The sequence below is a fragment of the Staurois parvus genome, unplaced genomic scaffold, assembly GCF_062004578.1.
Source record: "Staurois parvus isolate SC_StPar_1 unplaced genomic scaffold, SC_StPar_1.0 ptg000694l, whole genome shotgun sequence".
NCBI classification, from domain to species: Eukaryota; Metazoa; Chordata; class Amphibia; order Anura; family Ranidae; genus Staurois; species Staurois parvus.
The window spans coordinates 4,981,461-4,998,514 of record NW_028318490.1 but is presented as its reverse complement, the minus strand read 5'-3'; the positions used below and the strand labels follow the sequence as shown (position 1 = coordinate 4,998,514).

The following is a 17,054-nucleotide window of genomic DNA, read 5'->3' as shown; positions in this document are numbered from 1 at the left end:
GAAGGTGAAATATTTTCCATGTCTGTCATACTCCAAAAAAGGATCTTGTGCTGAGTATAGAAATCGTATTATTTCAGCCAATATAGAGTAGAGAAAATCATCAGGTTAAGAGGTAGTAAACCGCATCCAAAAAAAGAGAAAAAAAATCCCCTGCAAGGTAAAAGCATAATATGCTAGTATGCATCACATATTAGCACATTATGTAAAACTTACCCTAAACCAAAACCCTCCCCAGCTGCACGGGTTTGCGAGCTCTATTGGTCTGACTGGCTGAGCCGCGATGATGTCTCAGACACAGCACAGTGCTCTGAAGGAATGGCACAGGTATGCCTTTCCTTCAGAGCGCCTGTGATGGCTCTACAAAAAAAAGGCGCTTTACTACCACTTTAAGTGGTTATATTTACTCCTGATCCCAGCTTAACCCAGTTGGCTAAGCAGACCAGAAGTGATGATATACAGTACCAAAGATGGCAACACGTACAGTAGAGGAATATTTCTGTTTCTCCTGACGTTTTCCTGGCTCAATGTACATTGAATGGCCTAGCAGATTCTTGAATACTGAGCTTTGATAAGTTTGTAACTCTGTTATCCCACACAACATTGTACTTTAGCTCATAATTTCCTACATACTATAGGAAAAATACTGTATGGCATCTCAAATTAAAAATAGCTGGGACTGTCCACATTTTGATCCATATATTGGCAAGGTGGTTGTACCAAAGTCAATCTACCGATCAGTTTCTGTACAACAGCCATGTTGGATTTTCGCAGCTCGATCAGTGCTGCAGGCACTGTAGTGTCACAAAACTTATTGCTTGCTAGATATTAATCCAGATTGGACTCAATACTTTTTCTGTCCATCAACTTTTTTTCTTCTCTCCTTTTTGAACAGCAGCGTGTTGGTCCACTGTTAAGCGCTGCTTGCATTTGCATCAGATAAAATTTGCCTTAATCATAAGTAGGAAACCTTGTGTCTAATCTTTTCACAAAAGTCAACACGCAAAGTATGAAACACAACTGTGCCTGGACTTTGCATGTCACCCACACCTCTTTCTGCTGTGTGTCAGTGAAAGGCTTGCTGCAGCTGGTAGAAGGGCACTCTCTTCCCCTTTAACAATGGATAGCAGTGAATTCAGATCCTTGTTAAGCATGTCATGGACACTCCACAGTCAGAGCAGTCTTGACCAAAAGATATTTACACTGTGATTTATTGTAAACCGTATGCAATATGATTATCAATAATGGGAAGGCAGGGATTAAAAAGCTGTTTATTTTGGGATTTATTTCAACTTTAACATGTAAAGATTCCCTCCCCATCTCCATGATACATTTGTTTACATTGGGATGTTCTCATGCTTAAACTACTGAAAGGTAATATCAGGGCTCTAATCTGACTCCACATCAGTGGTAGCCTAAGGAAGGGACCTGCAGGGCACTCTGCATGTATTTCTGTACACCTGGGTAAACTACAACTCCTGATTGCCCTCTGCCTGCAAGCAGTCTGCAGTCATCCAATGAGCTGCCCTTTTACAACTGGCTCTTGCCAGTTGTAAAAGGGCAGCATCTCTGAAGGGAATTGCACAGAAGTGGCGTATGGAGAAGCCTGTCCACTGATAGATTTCTGACCCCAAAAGCACCTGCTAACTGCAGGATGTCATTAGGTGGAGCTTGCAGCAGAGAGATGGAAAAAAGCAGAGCCATACTGGCAACAATAGCACTTTGACAGTCCCGAACCACTGACTACTGCCTGTGCAGCTAAACTGGAAGCTATAGGATGCTGAATAGTGGAGCGGGGCAACAACAATCATGAGGTGTGGGGTGTGACACATGGACAAGGAGAGCAGGAGAAAATCCCATTGACATCCGCAGCCTTGACATGTTGCTGTTTGCATTGCTTGCTGTAGGACTACAAAGTGATGGTGAGGTACCCCTGCTCATAGACAAAAGGCAGTGGTGGCTGACCTTCAGGGCATGACATTTTCCACCTCTTTTGTGCCAGAATGCTGCAGACATCCCAGATCTTAATATGCAAATTTACAAAACCGGTTTCAGGTGCTCTCTACTAAATCACAGGTTTAATTCTCAAGACGGTATTACGCATCTCCGTTTCATAAACTGAAGACCTTAACCAAGTTCTTCAATTGTTGAAGTTCTTCTCTCTATTGTGTTCTTGGAAATCAATTATTGAACAGTGAGCACCTGGAAAATGCTTTTTTGTTGTTTGTTTTCTTTGTTTGTTTTTTTTTTTTTGGAAGTTTACATGCATGTAACTTGAAACTGACATGATCAGTGGAAAAAGGGCTTGGGATTCCCCAACTTTACAAACCACTATGTCCACATGCTAATGATTTCCTATCTTTGTACACATTTCTGATTAAATATGTCTTTGTGGACTTTATGTTTTGTGGCCTCTTTTACCTACATATTTAGGTTAATTTTTAACCAATGTGTATCCTTCTGTTTTAGACTTCTTTTGGTAAATGATCAACAGTTCATAAGGAATGCAAGTACAGATGAAATTCGTAAAGCCTTTGCCACACCAGCTCCAACTCCATCAAGTAGTCCGGTGCCTGTGGTACCCCCTGTACCCCAAGACATGGTACAGGCATTCAGTCAACACTCTGGCATGAACCTTGAGTGGTCTCAGAAGTAAGTAATTCAGGCAGATGTGGAAGGTTTTGGCATCTTTGCATGCTTTTCTGAATCTATATACTCAGTGTTCTCTCTGCAGGGTAAAAAAAAAAAAAATTAACTTGTCTATTCTTGTATGCTTCCCTGTATCTTTTTTTTTTCTCACCTTTTTATGAAGGGATGGAGGCTTGTGAGACATTTTGATTGTACTACCAGGATGATTTGGACACTGACAGCAAAGAAACAGGGAACAGCCAGGATAACAACCAACAGCTCCCGAAACCCCCCCAAGATTCCAGCATGCCTTTATTCTTTAATAGTTTTCCTTGGAAGATGGACGTACTTTCTATCCTGAGAACAGCTTAACCTTTTTATTGGCCATTTTTTTTTTATCTGTTCATTTACACGCTGGCCTCTTTATGCCAGCTATCCTTATTGTTGTATCCTCAGTATTCGCTTTGGTGGCTGGATTTGGACAATGTTGAGGCCTGTCTGGAATGTGACCTTCAGGCATTGATATGCTTAAGACTCCTTCCATACCTTAGTGCAGCCTTTTCCAACCAGGGTGCCCAGGCTTCTTCAGGGGTGCCTTAGCAAAATGCCCAAAAATTGTATACAAGCCAGCAGGTAGATCAATCTTGTTGCCTTTTTTGTACATAAAGACACAGGTTTTCATTGTGCACTTTTATGACCTTCTAGCTGCCAGCATCCTAACAACCAATGACATAATCTGTTGATGAGGATGTCGGGTGTCTGCACAGCCTCCTTGTTTGCCTCCTGTCCTGCCCCTTTCTGTCTCATTAGCAGAGTGAGGGAGAGAAACTGAGAGACCACATTGGAATACTAGTCAGTACCAGTGTACAAAGGTGTTTGCTTTGGAAGAGTAAATCACATCCTCATGTTTGGTGTACTGGATGTGTGTAGAATAGGTTTTTACATTGTTAGAATGGGGTGCCTTGAGATTAGCCATAATTTTAAAGGGTGCCTTGACTTAAAAAAGGTTGAGAATTCCTGCCTTAGTGTACTATGTTAGTTGGCTGTAGAGTGCCATCCAGGTCCAGAGCTGCAGCACAGCCTATGTTGTGACTGTTGGTCACCATACTCAGTTACATTGTCAGTCTGATTGAAAAAATAACACAAGTCCGTCTAGTTCAACCCACAACAAAACACACAAATCGAACACCTCCATAAACACATCCTATACCCACAGTTAATCCAGTTGGGGGGGGAATAAATTCTTTCTTGATCCCCCCCAATAGGCAAATGGATTAGCTTTACCCATAAATATAAGTATCCAGTTATATTTTATGAAATTAGGAAAGAATCCAGGCCTTTTTAAAACAATCCTACTGAGGTGGCCAAAACAGGCTCTTGAGGGAGTCTATTCCAGATTTTCACAGCTCTCACTGTAAAGAAGCCTTTCCCTATTTGAAGATATCTCTTTTCCTCTGGACGTAAAGAGTGCCCCCTTGTCCTCTGTGAGGACCTTAAGTAAAAAAAACTCTACACAAAGTTCACTATATGGACCATTTATGTATGTTGAAATTCAGATCCGCTAATCTTTCCTCATAGCTGAGCTCCTCTGTGCCTCTTATCAGTTTGGTTTCCCTTCTCTGCATTTTCTTCAGTTTCCCAATGTTTTTTTTATGAAATGGTGCCCAAAACTGAACTGAAGTGTTTACAAGTTAACCCTTCTTCTATGGGTCTCTGTAGAAGGGGTTAACATGCTGAGGAGTTAGCCCCAGTTCACACCATAACCTGCATGCGTATTGCACAGGAACCACACCGCATTCCTGTTCAATTCACATGTGATTCAGTGCGGTGTGTTATTTTAAATAGGCTCAAATGCACTGCATGGCACCAAAAACATGCATGCACTTTTTTGGAGCCGCACCGCAACTGGATCACATGGTTGTTTTGTACGATCTGGTGAAGGAAAACACACTGCAGTATTCTTTCATGAGGATCTGATGCTTATTGTCTGGAAAGTTGTCCCGTTGCTTCAGTCTTGACACACCTAAAAGGTTTTTCCTTAGTCTTCCTTCCTAGTCCATAGGACGTGGCCTCCTGTTTGGTTTAAACCTGACAGAATTTCACTGCGGTTATGCTGGACTTCATGGGCCAACTTGCTATTTTGATTTCTGACTCTGACCTCAGAGGCCATATGTATGCTTCTATGCCTTCCCCCACAGAATCCTTGTCTGACGTGTCTGCCGCTGACAGACATTTGTCTGAAAGGCTCACAAATCCTTGCTGGCTGATTTTGTGCCTGAGGAGTCACAGGCAGCTGCCCAGGCATAATGTAACCATGTTGGTTCTTACTGTCGAGGTGTGTATCACCGTAAATATGTTCACATAGCTTGTGGCTTCTACTAGCGCTGTTACTATTCCAGGATCCCTAAGAGGTCCAAAGACTAATAAAATCTTTCCTGTACAAACCTTACTTAAAGACGCACTGTAGAGAGACGGGAATACTCCTGATGAGTTATTCAAACCTCCCAACTGTGTTAGACTAGAATCTGTTTGAGGAAGCCTTTATCAGAAAGTGGACCCTATGCAGTGCAGTGGACTTAGCTCATGCTAAAGGATCCAGCTTTTATAGGCAATCTGATATGTGGTTTATGGCAGTGTTTTTCAACCTTTCTTCAGTCAAGGTACCCTTTAAAACTGTGCACAATCCCGGGGTACACCAGTCTGAGGGCTCGTTCACATCAGGAGGTGCATGTTCAGTGATGTTAGGTTGTAACTCTTCTTCCTCCCTCCAAATTCCTCCTTCTAGCACAAATCCCCCCTCCTAGCACAAAACCCCCTACTCCCAGATCCCCACTCCTAGTACAAATCCTGCTCGAACCCCCATCCCCCTCTCCCAGCACAACCCCCACAAATTCCCTCTATTTCCTCCTCCTAGCACAAACCCCATCCTCCTTCCTAGCACAAATTCCCATTCCCAAATCCCTACTCCTAGCACAAACCCCGCTCCAATCTCCCAGCACTATCCCCTTCAAATCCCCCCCCCCCTTTCCCCCTTCAAATCCCCCCCTTTCCCCCTTCAAATCCCCCCTTTTAGCACAACACACACCCCTAGCACAAATGTGGGCGATGCTCAATCCCTTCAAATATCAACCCCCCCCCCCCCCACTTAGCACAACACCTCCCCCCAAATCCTCCCCACCTAGCACAAATGTAGGCTGTGCTCTCTTTTGACTATCTTTTGTCTCAAGGTGTTCTCACCATAGTTCAATGGTGGAAATGTTTTAGGGCTTTTACTGCAGTCTTCGCAGTTCTCAAAACGTAAAAATGGAATATTTGTCCAGTCATGGATCTGAAAACTTTAAATTTTCATTTGGGTCCAAAAATGTTACATAGAAAACCCAAGTCTGTCACAGCCTCCTTCCACCAGGGAGACTTTCCAGCCTCTGTAGACCTCATCAAGCATACTTGCATGTCCCCTTATTTTCAGCACATGAGCACTACATTCATTTTGCTATGGGCCCTCAGCACTACTTGTTTTTGTAGCTCTACCATTTGCTCTGTCATCTGAAGACTGGATGTTTTCCTTCCTTGTTGCCATCACCTCTGCGGCACATCTGAACTGGCAGCCTTAACTTGTTAAGAAGGTCCAGAGCCTCCTTCCTTCCCAAGGCAGTTTCGATCTTTCATCTCAATCAGAACGTTGCTCTTCTGTCTTTGTCCTGCTCCAATATATCAAAATATGATTTGCCTTTACTGTCTAGATGTAGCTTGTGGTGTAGTAGTTGATCTTGCAGCCACTACTTCTATTTAAAAGACTGACCTTTTCAGTTACCCCTGATGGTCCTTGTAAAGGGTAACCATTTCTTGGTGTCGCAGACAGATCATTGTTCATGCATATAGTCCTAAGGATGTAGTTCCAGCTTCCAATTAAAGCTCACTCTACTAGATCTGTGAGCGCCTCCTTAGGTTCTTGCAGATCAGGCACCTGTTTTCCAGATTTGCAAGGCTGCCCCCCGGTTTTCCATTCAAATTTTATATCTGTGGATTTTCTGGCCTAACCTTAAGCTTGCTTTGGGCACAAGGTCCTTTTTGCTGCAGGCAGCCCTCAGCTTGTATTGTTATGTGGGCCTATTAGTATTTTGTTACAGTTGCCCGCCCTTCAGTTGGATTACTTTTGGGGGCATCCCAACAGTCTCACAATCCTGTGTCCTTTAACCACTTTCCCTCCTGATGATTTACCCCCCTTCCTGACCAGGCCATTTTTTTGCTTTACGGCGCTGTTACTTTAACTGACGATTGTGCAGTCCTGCAATGCTGCACCTAAATTAATTTTGCGTCCTTTTTTCACCACAAATAGAGCTTTCTTTTGGTAGTATTTGATTGCCTGTGCGTTTTTTGTTTTTTTTTTCTTTTTTCTTTTTCTGCTATATATAAAAAGACAATTTTGAGGGGAAAAAAAACAATATTTTTGACTTTTTGCTCTTAAACATAGCCAGTAAAAATTTTTTTTAAAAATCACATTTTGTCATACTTTTAGGCCAAAATGTATTCTGCTATAAGTCTTTGCTGAAAAAAAAAAAATCCCAATATGTGTAAATTAATTGGTTTACATGAAAGTTAGTGTTTACAAATGGCGGTATAGATACTGGAATTTTATTTTTTACTAGTAATGGTGGCGATCAGCGACTTGTAGCGGGACTGCGGTGGACATTCTGACATTGGGAGGGCGGGGAACTGACTTGGAGTCACTGACACCCCCAGTGACACCAATACAGTGATCAGTGCTAAAAAAAAAAAAAACAGACACTGTGCAGTAAGGGGTTAGCATGAGGGGCGATCAAAGGGTTAACTGTGTGCTGGGAGTGTTTTACTAGGGGGTTGTCTGTGTGCTTCATTGTAAGCACACTGCTTTGGATGGCTGTGCAGTGCCCGAGCTAACAGGGAGGAGAACTGTTAGTAAACAAAACAGTGCTCCTCCCTGTAGGAGATCCTCGGTAATCATTGGCCTGGACCCGGTGATTGACAGCCGTGGCTGCGAATGGTGGCGCGGGTAGGGAGCACGCATGCGTCGTGCACACCCCCTACCCAGATTTTGCAGATTTTTGCTATAGGGCGGTTGGGAAGCGGTTAATGAACATGAGAAACTTGGATTTTTGTATATACTGTAAAATCTGTTTCTTTCCCCAATGGGACACAGATGGCAAAAAATTTCACCAGTGTCACTCCCTACTTTTTTGTTTTAAATATAAATTATATATATTACAGGTTCCTTTTAAAGTGTTCCTAAACCCACAACAGTAAAATCAGTCTGTATATGCAGTAAAGCATGCTTGTTATACTCACTGTGGAACCTGAGGGAGTTAATTCTCTGCATTGTGTAAAAATGCTGTTTGATTCTGACTTCTCTGCTCCTCCCCTTCTTCCAGTGTCTCCCTCTTATCTCCTGATAAGACATATCCTTTGGAGACATTGCACATGCTCAGTTTGGTGTGTATTGCTAGAGAGGTTGTTTTGTTTTGGTTTTTTTTTCTTGAGATATTGCATGTGATCAGCACAGGGCCAATCAGCACTGCCCAGACAAAGATTAGAGGTCCTGCATCCTCTTAGAGAAAACTCTTCCTACAAGCTTTAACCAGTGCTCTGCTGAACACTGATAGAAGTCACAAGACTGCTCTAACTGCTGATGGGAAAATGTATTTAGCAGTTTATATTTACTAAAATAATTGGATTTCCATGTTCTGCGTACTGTGGGAGACCAGATATAGTGAATGCAGAGTCCTGGGAGACCAGATATAGTGAATGCAGGGTCCTGGGAGACCAGATATAGTGGATGCAGGGTCCGGGGAGATCAGATATAGTGGATGCAGGGTCCTGGGAGACCAGATATAGTGGATGCAGGGTTCGGGGAGACCAGATATAGTGAATGCAGGGTCCTGGGAGACCAGATATAGTGAATGCAGGACACTGGGTTTAGTAACACGTTCCTCTTACAAATATTGTATCTTATTTCAGGTGTCTCCAAGACAATGGATGGGACTGGGAACAGTCTGTACAGATTTTTATGAGGCTAAAGGTAAAAATGTGTGTGTCGTTTGTTTGTTTGTATCCAGCCCTGGCACTATTACGCCCTTAACCTGCATTTTGTTGTTTTACAGACCGAGAGAAAGATTCCAGATATCGCCTTTATCCAGTGACTTTTTTCATCATTCACTCATCTAGTGAGAAGACTTTGAATATGTTACATAAGAAGTATATCCGCTAAAGAATGACATTTGTGGACATAAGGACCCAATCAATTCCCTCTGCACTGAGCTCGTCACAATTCCATTTTTAATACAGAATGCTTCCAACTACTGAATAGTCTGCTTGTGGTTTTGTGTGTGTGCTTGTGTATAGGTATATGGTACATATTCGCTTCCGTACATACATACATTCTGTATACCTCAGTGTTCTGTCATCACTTATGCTTGCTATGCATTATTTATTTGCATTGTGTTTAAATAAGGTTTACAAGTCTGACTTTGGATTGTGAATTACACTAGTCTCTGATAAGGTTTAATTTTAATTTACTCCATTTCAGTAGAAGCTTTAAATTATAAAAAAAAAAAATTCTGCTCATTTTGATTTTTTTCTACTCATTGCAATTGGAATTCCACAAGTTGGCAAATTAACATGTGCCACCTGGACCTTTGGACAGCTAGGCATAGGAAGAAAGGAGGCAGAAAATGTCCGTAAACGTTGCTTTTATAGCCATGCATTTCAGCTTGAACTTGTGTGTATAAAACTGTACAATATTTTTTTTTCTGGATTTCAGTGTACATAAATTTGTCTGTTTGAAATATAAAAGTATTTTTATGGGTCATGCCAAATAACAAAGCATCAACAAAATTAATTTCTGACGCTTTCCCACTGTTTATTTTGTCATAATGTGTTTAAGGAAAAATAGGCTGTGGGAATCTACTTTGCGAAGAGTTCCTTTAAACTGTCCATACATGGAGCGAAATTTGGCCAGTTCAGCAGGGGCCGGCTAAATTTTGATCTGTGTATGGGCAGAGAGTGGTTCTACAGAAGTCGATCTGCCTATTGACTACTGTACAACAGCCCTATTTTTTTTTTTTTTTTTTTTCTGATTGATCAGCACAGCTGGCTGTAGCTGGCAGTGCTTGTTGGCATATTCTGAAAGCGGGGAAGCCTCCCTATCAGAATATAAAGACACAGTGGGAGGATTCTCCTGTCCACCAAATGTGTGGTTGGGGGAATAGTCATTTTTTTTCAGTCAGCCTGCTGGTTGAACAAAAAAAAAAAAAAAAGTCTATTGGCTGCTTTAAACTTGTACATTCCTTTGCAGTGCGTTACTGCTCCCACTTTGATGTGCCAACGCGCGGCAATGGAAAACATGTCCCTGCAGCATTTAGTAGTGCAGCTCACCGTAATGCAAGGCTTATGTGTTCTGGTGTGCTGACGAGTGGGTGCATTGCAGGCTGCTCTATTTGTGCGTTGGGTTGCTGTCCTAAATTACTTGCATTTTACCATCCGTTACAACAACGCATAAGTGTGAAGCAAGCCTAAATACACCCTACTTTTTTGATTGATATATCTAAACGTGTGTATGGATATTTTTTCGAGATCTAATGCTGTGTATGTTTATACAGTGTGTGTGTGTATGTATGTATGTATGTATGTGTGTGTGTGTGTGTGTATATATATATATATATATATATATAAAATGTATGTGTTTTGTGTACGTGTGTGTGTATATCTCTCTCTCTCTCTCTCTCTCTCTCTCTCTCTATATCTATCTATATATCTATATATATATATATATATATATATATATATATATATATATATATATATATATATATATATATTGCACACGCATTTATATCTACTTGTCCAGTGGCACTAGGTACAGTGCAAGAACATGCTGACATTCTAACTTGCAAATACAGATTTTTCAGCTGCTCATTTGGGGCTTATTTTATCTATTTGTAGGAATATATACATTTTTAGTTTTTGTGATGCAGTTGTGAAAGGATAGAGCTAATTTATATGAAATGGAGCAGTTGCCCACAGAATAATAATCAGTTTTTGTCATATGTCTTCCCAGTCTGTATGACTCTACAGTCGGCGATGTTGTTGCACTAGACCTACTCTCACTGGTAGCCTTTTCAATACAGTATTTGTATTCTGCTTTACTTTTTTTTTTTTTTTTAAATTAAATTTGAACTAGTTTTAATAGACCCAAATCTCTGGTTACATTTTTGTTCGCTTTTTTTATTTTTTTGCTTTTCCCATTAATAATGGGTGATTTAGAAGGTGTATGAGTGTGTGTTGGAGAATGGGTGATGGGGAGAGCCTTTGGTTGTGTAAAAAAGAAAGCTTGGCAATTGTATCATCTGCTTTTGTGTATGTGGATGTTGGCATAGATTGTTTTATCTGCCAATTTAAAAATTTGACTTGTGCAAACTTTTCTATAATGGTTTATGTTGAAAGGATGTTAATGTCTGTGTTTGTTTCCATCAATCATATCAAACATTTTCCTTTTAAGCCTTTTCTCTCATTCAGTACTTTCACTTTTTGTAGATTAAAAAAAATGAAATTATAAGGATAATCGTCTTCTACAAATACTATTTCTACACCTTCTACAAATACTATTTCCTTTTCTGTCGTGCTGGTCTTATGGCCTTAATACTTTTGAGCCACTACCTGAAATGGTGCGGATTAGGAGTTCTGACTTTATCTGCATGCATGTGCCGGGTTAATGACTCAGAAAGTTAGGAGGCGCTCATAGTGGCAGTCTCTATGTATTTTTAAGTGCAGGTTTCCGTTAGGATGGATTAATTATGGAATGTTCTGGAAGTATATTAATATTTCCAGAATACATGTAAGGGAACCACAGTGATTTATATGAATTAGCAGGTCAGAGGCTGATGCATTAGGTATTGAGGGATTGTTTGTAGACCATAGCAGACAGGATAGGTAGCTGTGTTGCATTGGTGTGCAATGCAGAATCCTGTTCTTTGGGGGAATGAATGCAGGAGTGAGTGTTCTGTGCGTATGGAGTAGATGGGGAAATTGGTCTTATGGGGTATTACAGTGCTTTAAGAATGAGTGAGATGTAGATTTGGTTGTGGTTGGGGTATTTAAATAGCTAATCATTCTGTCTGTTATGTATTGCTAATCCATGAAGTCATAAAGCATTGCAGGGTAATTTCTTAGAAGTATGCATATAAGTAGACAAAGGATACAGAAAGGTCGTTCATTCCACAGCGGTGTGCCTCATTTTATAAAGTCTGTGTCATGTTGTGACCTTATTACCCTAACTGATTTGTGTTAGGAGGATGCATAGATGTTATCCTACTGTGTACCTCTCTTATTGCAAAGGATTTTTAAGGCCTTGACAAAGTTAACACCTGCAAATTATCCTTTCAGCACTACAACCTAATTAGCATATATGTCATGTATAAAGTAAAGAAAATATTTTATACAACAGTGAGAGACTGTCAGTCCTGACTTTACCATGTTTCTCTGACTTGTTTGTAATTATTTTGTTTGTCTCTGAAAAGTTATACTGTATGAAGTAAAAAAACTAGTTCACTGTGAATTCTTTAATAAAAAAAAGTGTTCTGTTTTTATAAAAAAAGTCATTTTATTTCATACATTTTTGTCCTTAATAGTGATACACTACAATGCAGTAACATCTGTACCATATATTCACAGATGGGGACCCTCTAAAGCAATGTTTTCACATTAATATTTCATACTTTCTGAAATTGCTGTTTATTTTATTGTAGTTGGTTAAAGATAATAGCTAATGAAGAATTTCTTTATTTCAGGTACTTTGTATAGCGCCATCAATTTACGCAGCGCTTTACGTATATATTGTACATTCACATCAGTCCCCAACCCTCAAGGGGTGTACAATCTAAGGTCCCTAACTCACATTCATACATACACATACTAGGGTCACATTTAGACAGCAGCCCGTTTACCTATCAGCATGTCTTTGGAGTGTGGGAGGAAACCCACACAGGCACAGGGAGAACATGCAAACTCCAGGCAGGTGGTGCCGTGGTTGGGATTTGACCCAACAACCCTAGTACTGCCAGGTGGAAGTGCTAACCATTTAGCTACCTTGCTAGAGTTACTTTTCATGTATAAAAAATTCCTGAACACAGTCATGCCTGTTAAAGGATAAGTTCACCTTTCATAACATGTTACACCCATACTCAAGGTGTGACATGTTATGAATAGACCGATCTTTGCTCCTCTCTGCTCCCCCACTTTGACAGCTAGTGGGGGATCTTCTGTTAGCTGTCAAAAAAAAAAGAAAACAAACACAGCCGTGTAGTTTCTCTGAATAATATACAAGTCCCAACAGCCATTGTGGCTGACTGCTTGTAGTTTTCAGAATCTTCCTATCAGTATATCTTTTTTCCCGTAGAGGCAAGCGGATATACTGACAGGTCTGCAGGAGACCTGCACAGCACCAGGGATCTGCTGATCGTTGGTGCAATGGTTTACTGGCTCATGCAACAAAAAAAAAATGCACATTTGTTTACCTGTAAAAGATGTGCATTTATTGGGTTTTTTGTTTTTTTTTTGTTAGCAAAAGATGAACTTGTCCTTTAAAGACTAAACTTAAAACATGGCTTTACTGCTTTCCCCAACCAGTGAACTCTACTCCATTGTAAAGAAGTCCTCTGCCGATGTGTCTTCTGAAAGGGACACTTTGCGCTTTTGGCCTACAATATTAAACAAAGATTATCTTGTATCAGAGCACATGGGATACAGCGTCAGTAGGTTTTTCACATTTCCATGAGCAGCCTATGCCGCTTAAAATTTGTTTGTGCTTGGTTTGCATATCTAAAGTCTTCAGAAAATGTGATCTTGAGTAACCTCAGCAGCGCTAGTAAACACCCACATTTCCATGTATGTAAATTGAGTGTGTATGGCTTCACAACAAATCTTTGAGAACAGGCACTACTTCAGGGAAAAAACAGGTTTTTGCATTTATTATCAAAGAAACAGCATGCATATATTGGAAATGGCTTCCCTTCTTTTTGCCTTATCCCAAAAGTTACATTTGCAAGCAAATATTTAAGCCTGGTTGTTGTGAACCAGCATAGGAATAAGTTAAGGTTCAGGCCATACTAAGTAATGTGAACCTGCTGTATACTGTCACATGATAGCAGGCCACCAGAATTCCTTGCAGCCACACACAGAGGCAGGGATGCTGGGGAGGACATTGACATAATATAGCAAATTGGGACAATGGTATTAAAAAAAAAAAAAAAAAAAAAAAATCTGTGGCCATTTTAATTCAACATTGTCACCAGCATCCCTGCCCCTTTGTTACGTGTGACTGCAGGGCAGGGGATTCCATGGTTGCAGCTGATTGGGCTGTGACTGTCATGGGACAGCTTCCCTATGGGTTTGGGTAAAACAGAGTTCAGCCTGGATCTTAGCCAACACTTATTTCAAAGGTTTGACCATTATAATATAGTATTTCAGGTATAGGAGTATGTTTGGGTGTCTGAGGGACTCCCAACAGAGAGATCATTCTGTCTTGACTATATTCCTACCCACCTTGGTTTGCCTCCACTTCTCCTTTTGCTTTCTCTTTACTACTTGTACATATCCCAAAATAATGAAAAGCTTAAAAAAGGTGACTTTTTCCTAACTGGTAAAATAGTTGTAAATAGGTAGAAAAGCAACATGTTCTGGGTATCCATTGTGATTTAAAGAGGTTAATATGTAAGGAAATGTATTGGTTATAGATATGTCCTTTGTGCCTTCTAAATTAAATTGCAATTTACAATGATATTCCTCGTTACACTGATGATTTCTCTGCATTTGTCACATTACGATGTTTTGATGGCGTTAAATGAAGGCCTTCTCCAGTATGGCAACTGCACTATGCCAGGGGTGTCAAACTGGTGGCCCTCCAGCTGTTGCAAAACTACAAGTCCCATCATGCCTCTGCCTTTGGGACTCATGCTTGTAACGGTCAATCTTGCAATGCCTCATGAGACTTGTATTTTGGCAACAGCTGGAGGGCTGCCAGTTTGACACCCGTGCACTACGCTGAATGTGTGGGCACCACATACAACCTTGTGTAAGGTCATATACCTGTGGTTGGATGTGCGTTATGAGAGGTAGTGGGATAAAATGACAGGCCAGATGTGTGTTTGTGGATATATTCCAGCCTTTTCATAAGGGATAGAGGATTCAATTATTATACTGTTGTCTTCAAGTGGATTTGGACACTGGCAAACAAAAAAGTAAATCGGGTATATGCTCTCCTGCTCCTGTCCTGCTTCAGTCTTTTGCTAGAGTCCTAGGAGTAGGGAAAGACATCTCTTAACTTTTGAGAAAATTGTTCCCTTTTTACTAGTCATATTTAGACCCTGCTAAACCCAAAGATTGTGGGGCCTGTCTGGAATGTGATATCAAGCACTGGGCTCTTCTACACTAAAGCTTTCCAGACCTTTTGTGTACTGTTAGTTGCAGAGTGCTTTCTGGGTCCAGAGCTGTGAACAACCCTCTGGTGTATTTATCAGTCTCTGAAGACTCTGGGTACATTGTGTGGGCCAATCATTGAGAGCTACTAGATTTATTGGTACTGTCGAGCCTCATCAGTACCCCTATTTTCTTGTGGTTTCTACGAAAAGGATTATGCTGGACAATTAACGAGATTCAGCTGGATACTGATCTTCAGGCAATAATGTAAATTGTAATGTAAAAATTGGATTTTTTTTTCTACATCCTTACCTGTAAAAATCCATTTCTTGGAGTACATCACAGGACACAAAGTCTAATCATGACTGTGGGTTATATGCCTCCTATAGGTGAATGGACAATGGCCAACCAATCGGAGAGGAAGTCCTCCCCTATATAACCCCTCCTACACAGAAAGTACTTCTGTTTTTGTAGCAAGCAATGAAATTCCAGAAAGAGGGACCTCTGTGTCCCATGATGTACTCCAAGAAATGGATTTTTACAGATAAGTATGTAGAAAAAAATCCAACTGTCTTTATCGTACATCATGGGACACAGCAGGTTATTCATGACTGTGGGATGTCCTAAAGCAATAAAATAAACTTTGAAGGAAGGGTGACGCTATGATAGCCACCACCATCCATCCCTCAGGACCTACTCGGGCATTGATAACATGCTGCAGCCAAAGGCAGAAGCCTCTGCATCTTTGCCATCCACCTGGTAGAGCCTTGTGAATATGAATTGAAGACCATGTAGCGGCCTAGCAAACCTGAGCAACTGATGGCAGATTGCCCAAGATACCCTCTCATTCCTGGTAGAGTGTGCTCTCACCTGAAGTGTGGGACTTTACCCTTCAAACCATAGGCTTGAATGATAAACTGGCAGATCCAATGTAAAATAGATGCCTTGGATGCTGCCTGCCCTTTCCTAGGTTCATTGGGCAGCACAAACAGCATCCAGTTTTCTGATCTGTGCTGTCCTCTTCAGGAAGACCTTTATAAAAAACAAACAAACAGTACAATGCTGATATCAAACACAAATTATAAAGCTTGTGATCAATCATCCGGTTCACATATAATCCCAACACTAAATATCAATAATAAATGTCTCTTGAAAAATCTGTGAGCTTGTGCAGGCTTTTTCTTCTATATTCAAAGGGTCAAGATGTACTCTCACCTGAATCATTTGACCTTACAATCATGTATGGTCAAATATCACTTTTTATAATCAATCTGCTGGGGAACTGATCAATTAAATGTTGTGATGTAGTGTACATTTCAAATCATTCTTCCATACGTTCTCTTCTGCTCAAAGTGCATGTAGAAAAATATAAAACCACATAGTGCCTTATCCTTCAAGCAACTCTATTTTCTAGATTAAATTATCAATTGTGCCTTGTGTGTTATACATGCTGGAAATAATTGTGAAATATGTGACACCTTCACCAGATCAAGGACCTCACCTGAATCCTTTATATATCAGCTCCAATAAAATGGTGTTTTTTAAACGTTGTCTGGATCTCTTCCATCTGTTTATTATTTGCAATGATGTCCCTTTAAATCCTCTTCCACTCAGAATACAAAGAGAAAAACATAGTGTCTTATCTTCAACCACAAACCAGTAATATAACAGTGCAGCCTATTACAAGCAATTTATTTCAGGTACTTTTATAGTGCCGTCAATTTACGCAGCGCTTTACATATATATTGTACATTCACATCAGTCCCTAACCCTCAAGGGGTGTACAATCTAAGGTCCCTAACTCCCATTCATACACACACATACTAGGGCCAATTTAGACAGGATCCAATTAACTTAAAAGCATGTCTTTGGAGTGTAGGAGGAAACCGGAGTACCCGGAGGAAATCCACGCAGACACAGGGAGAACATGCAAATTCCAGGCAGGTGGTGCTGTGGTTGGGATTCGAACCAATGAAAAACATGCG

At 40.6% G+C, this 17,054-nt stretch overlaps 1 protein-coding gene across 1 annotated transcript in view; it reads left to right on the top strand.

The window, feature by feature from the left end:
- The window catches only part of NXF1 (nuclear RNA export factor 1), a 76,684-nt gene extending 67,727 nt beyond the window's left edge, over positions 1-8,957 (top strand). The window contains exons 19-21 of the mRNA XM_089652862.1: positions 2,467-2,649; positions 8,617-8,677; positions 8,760-8,957. Coding sequence (XP_089508988.1) covers positions 2,467-2,649; positions 8,617-8,677; positions 8,760-8,798 — 283 coding nt within the window. The 3' untranslated portion in view covers positions 8,799-8,957. The remainder of the gene's footprint in view (positions 1-2,466; positions 2,650-8,616; positions 8,678-8,759) is intronic.
- Positions 8,958-17,054: the final 8,097 nt, after the last annotated feature.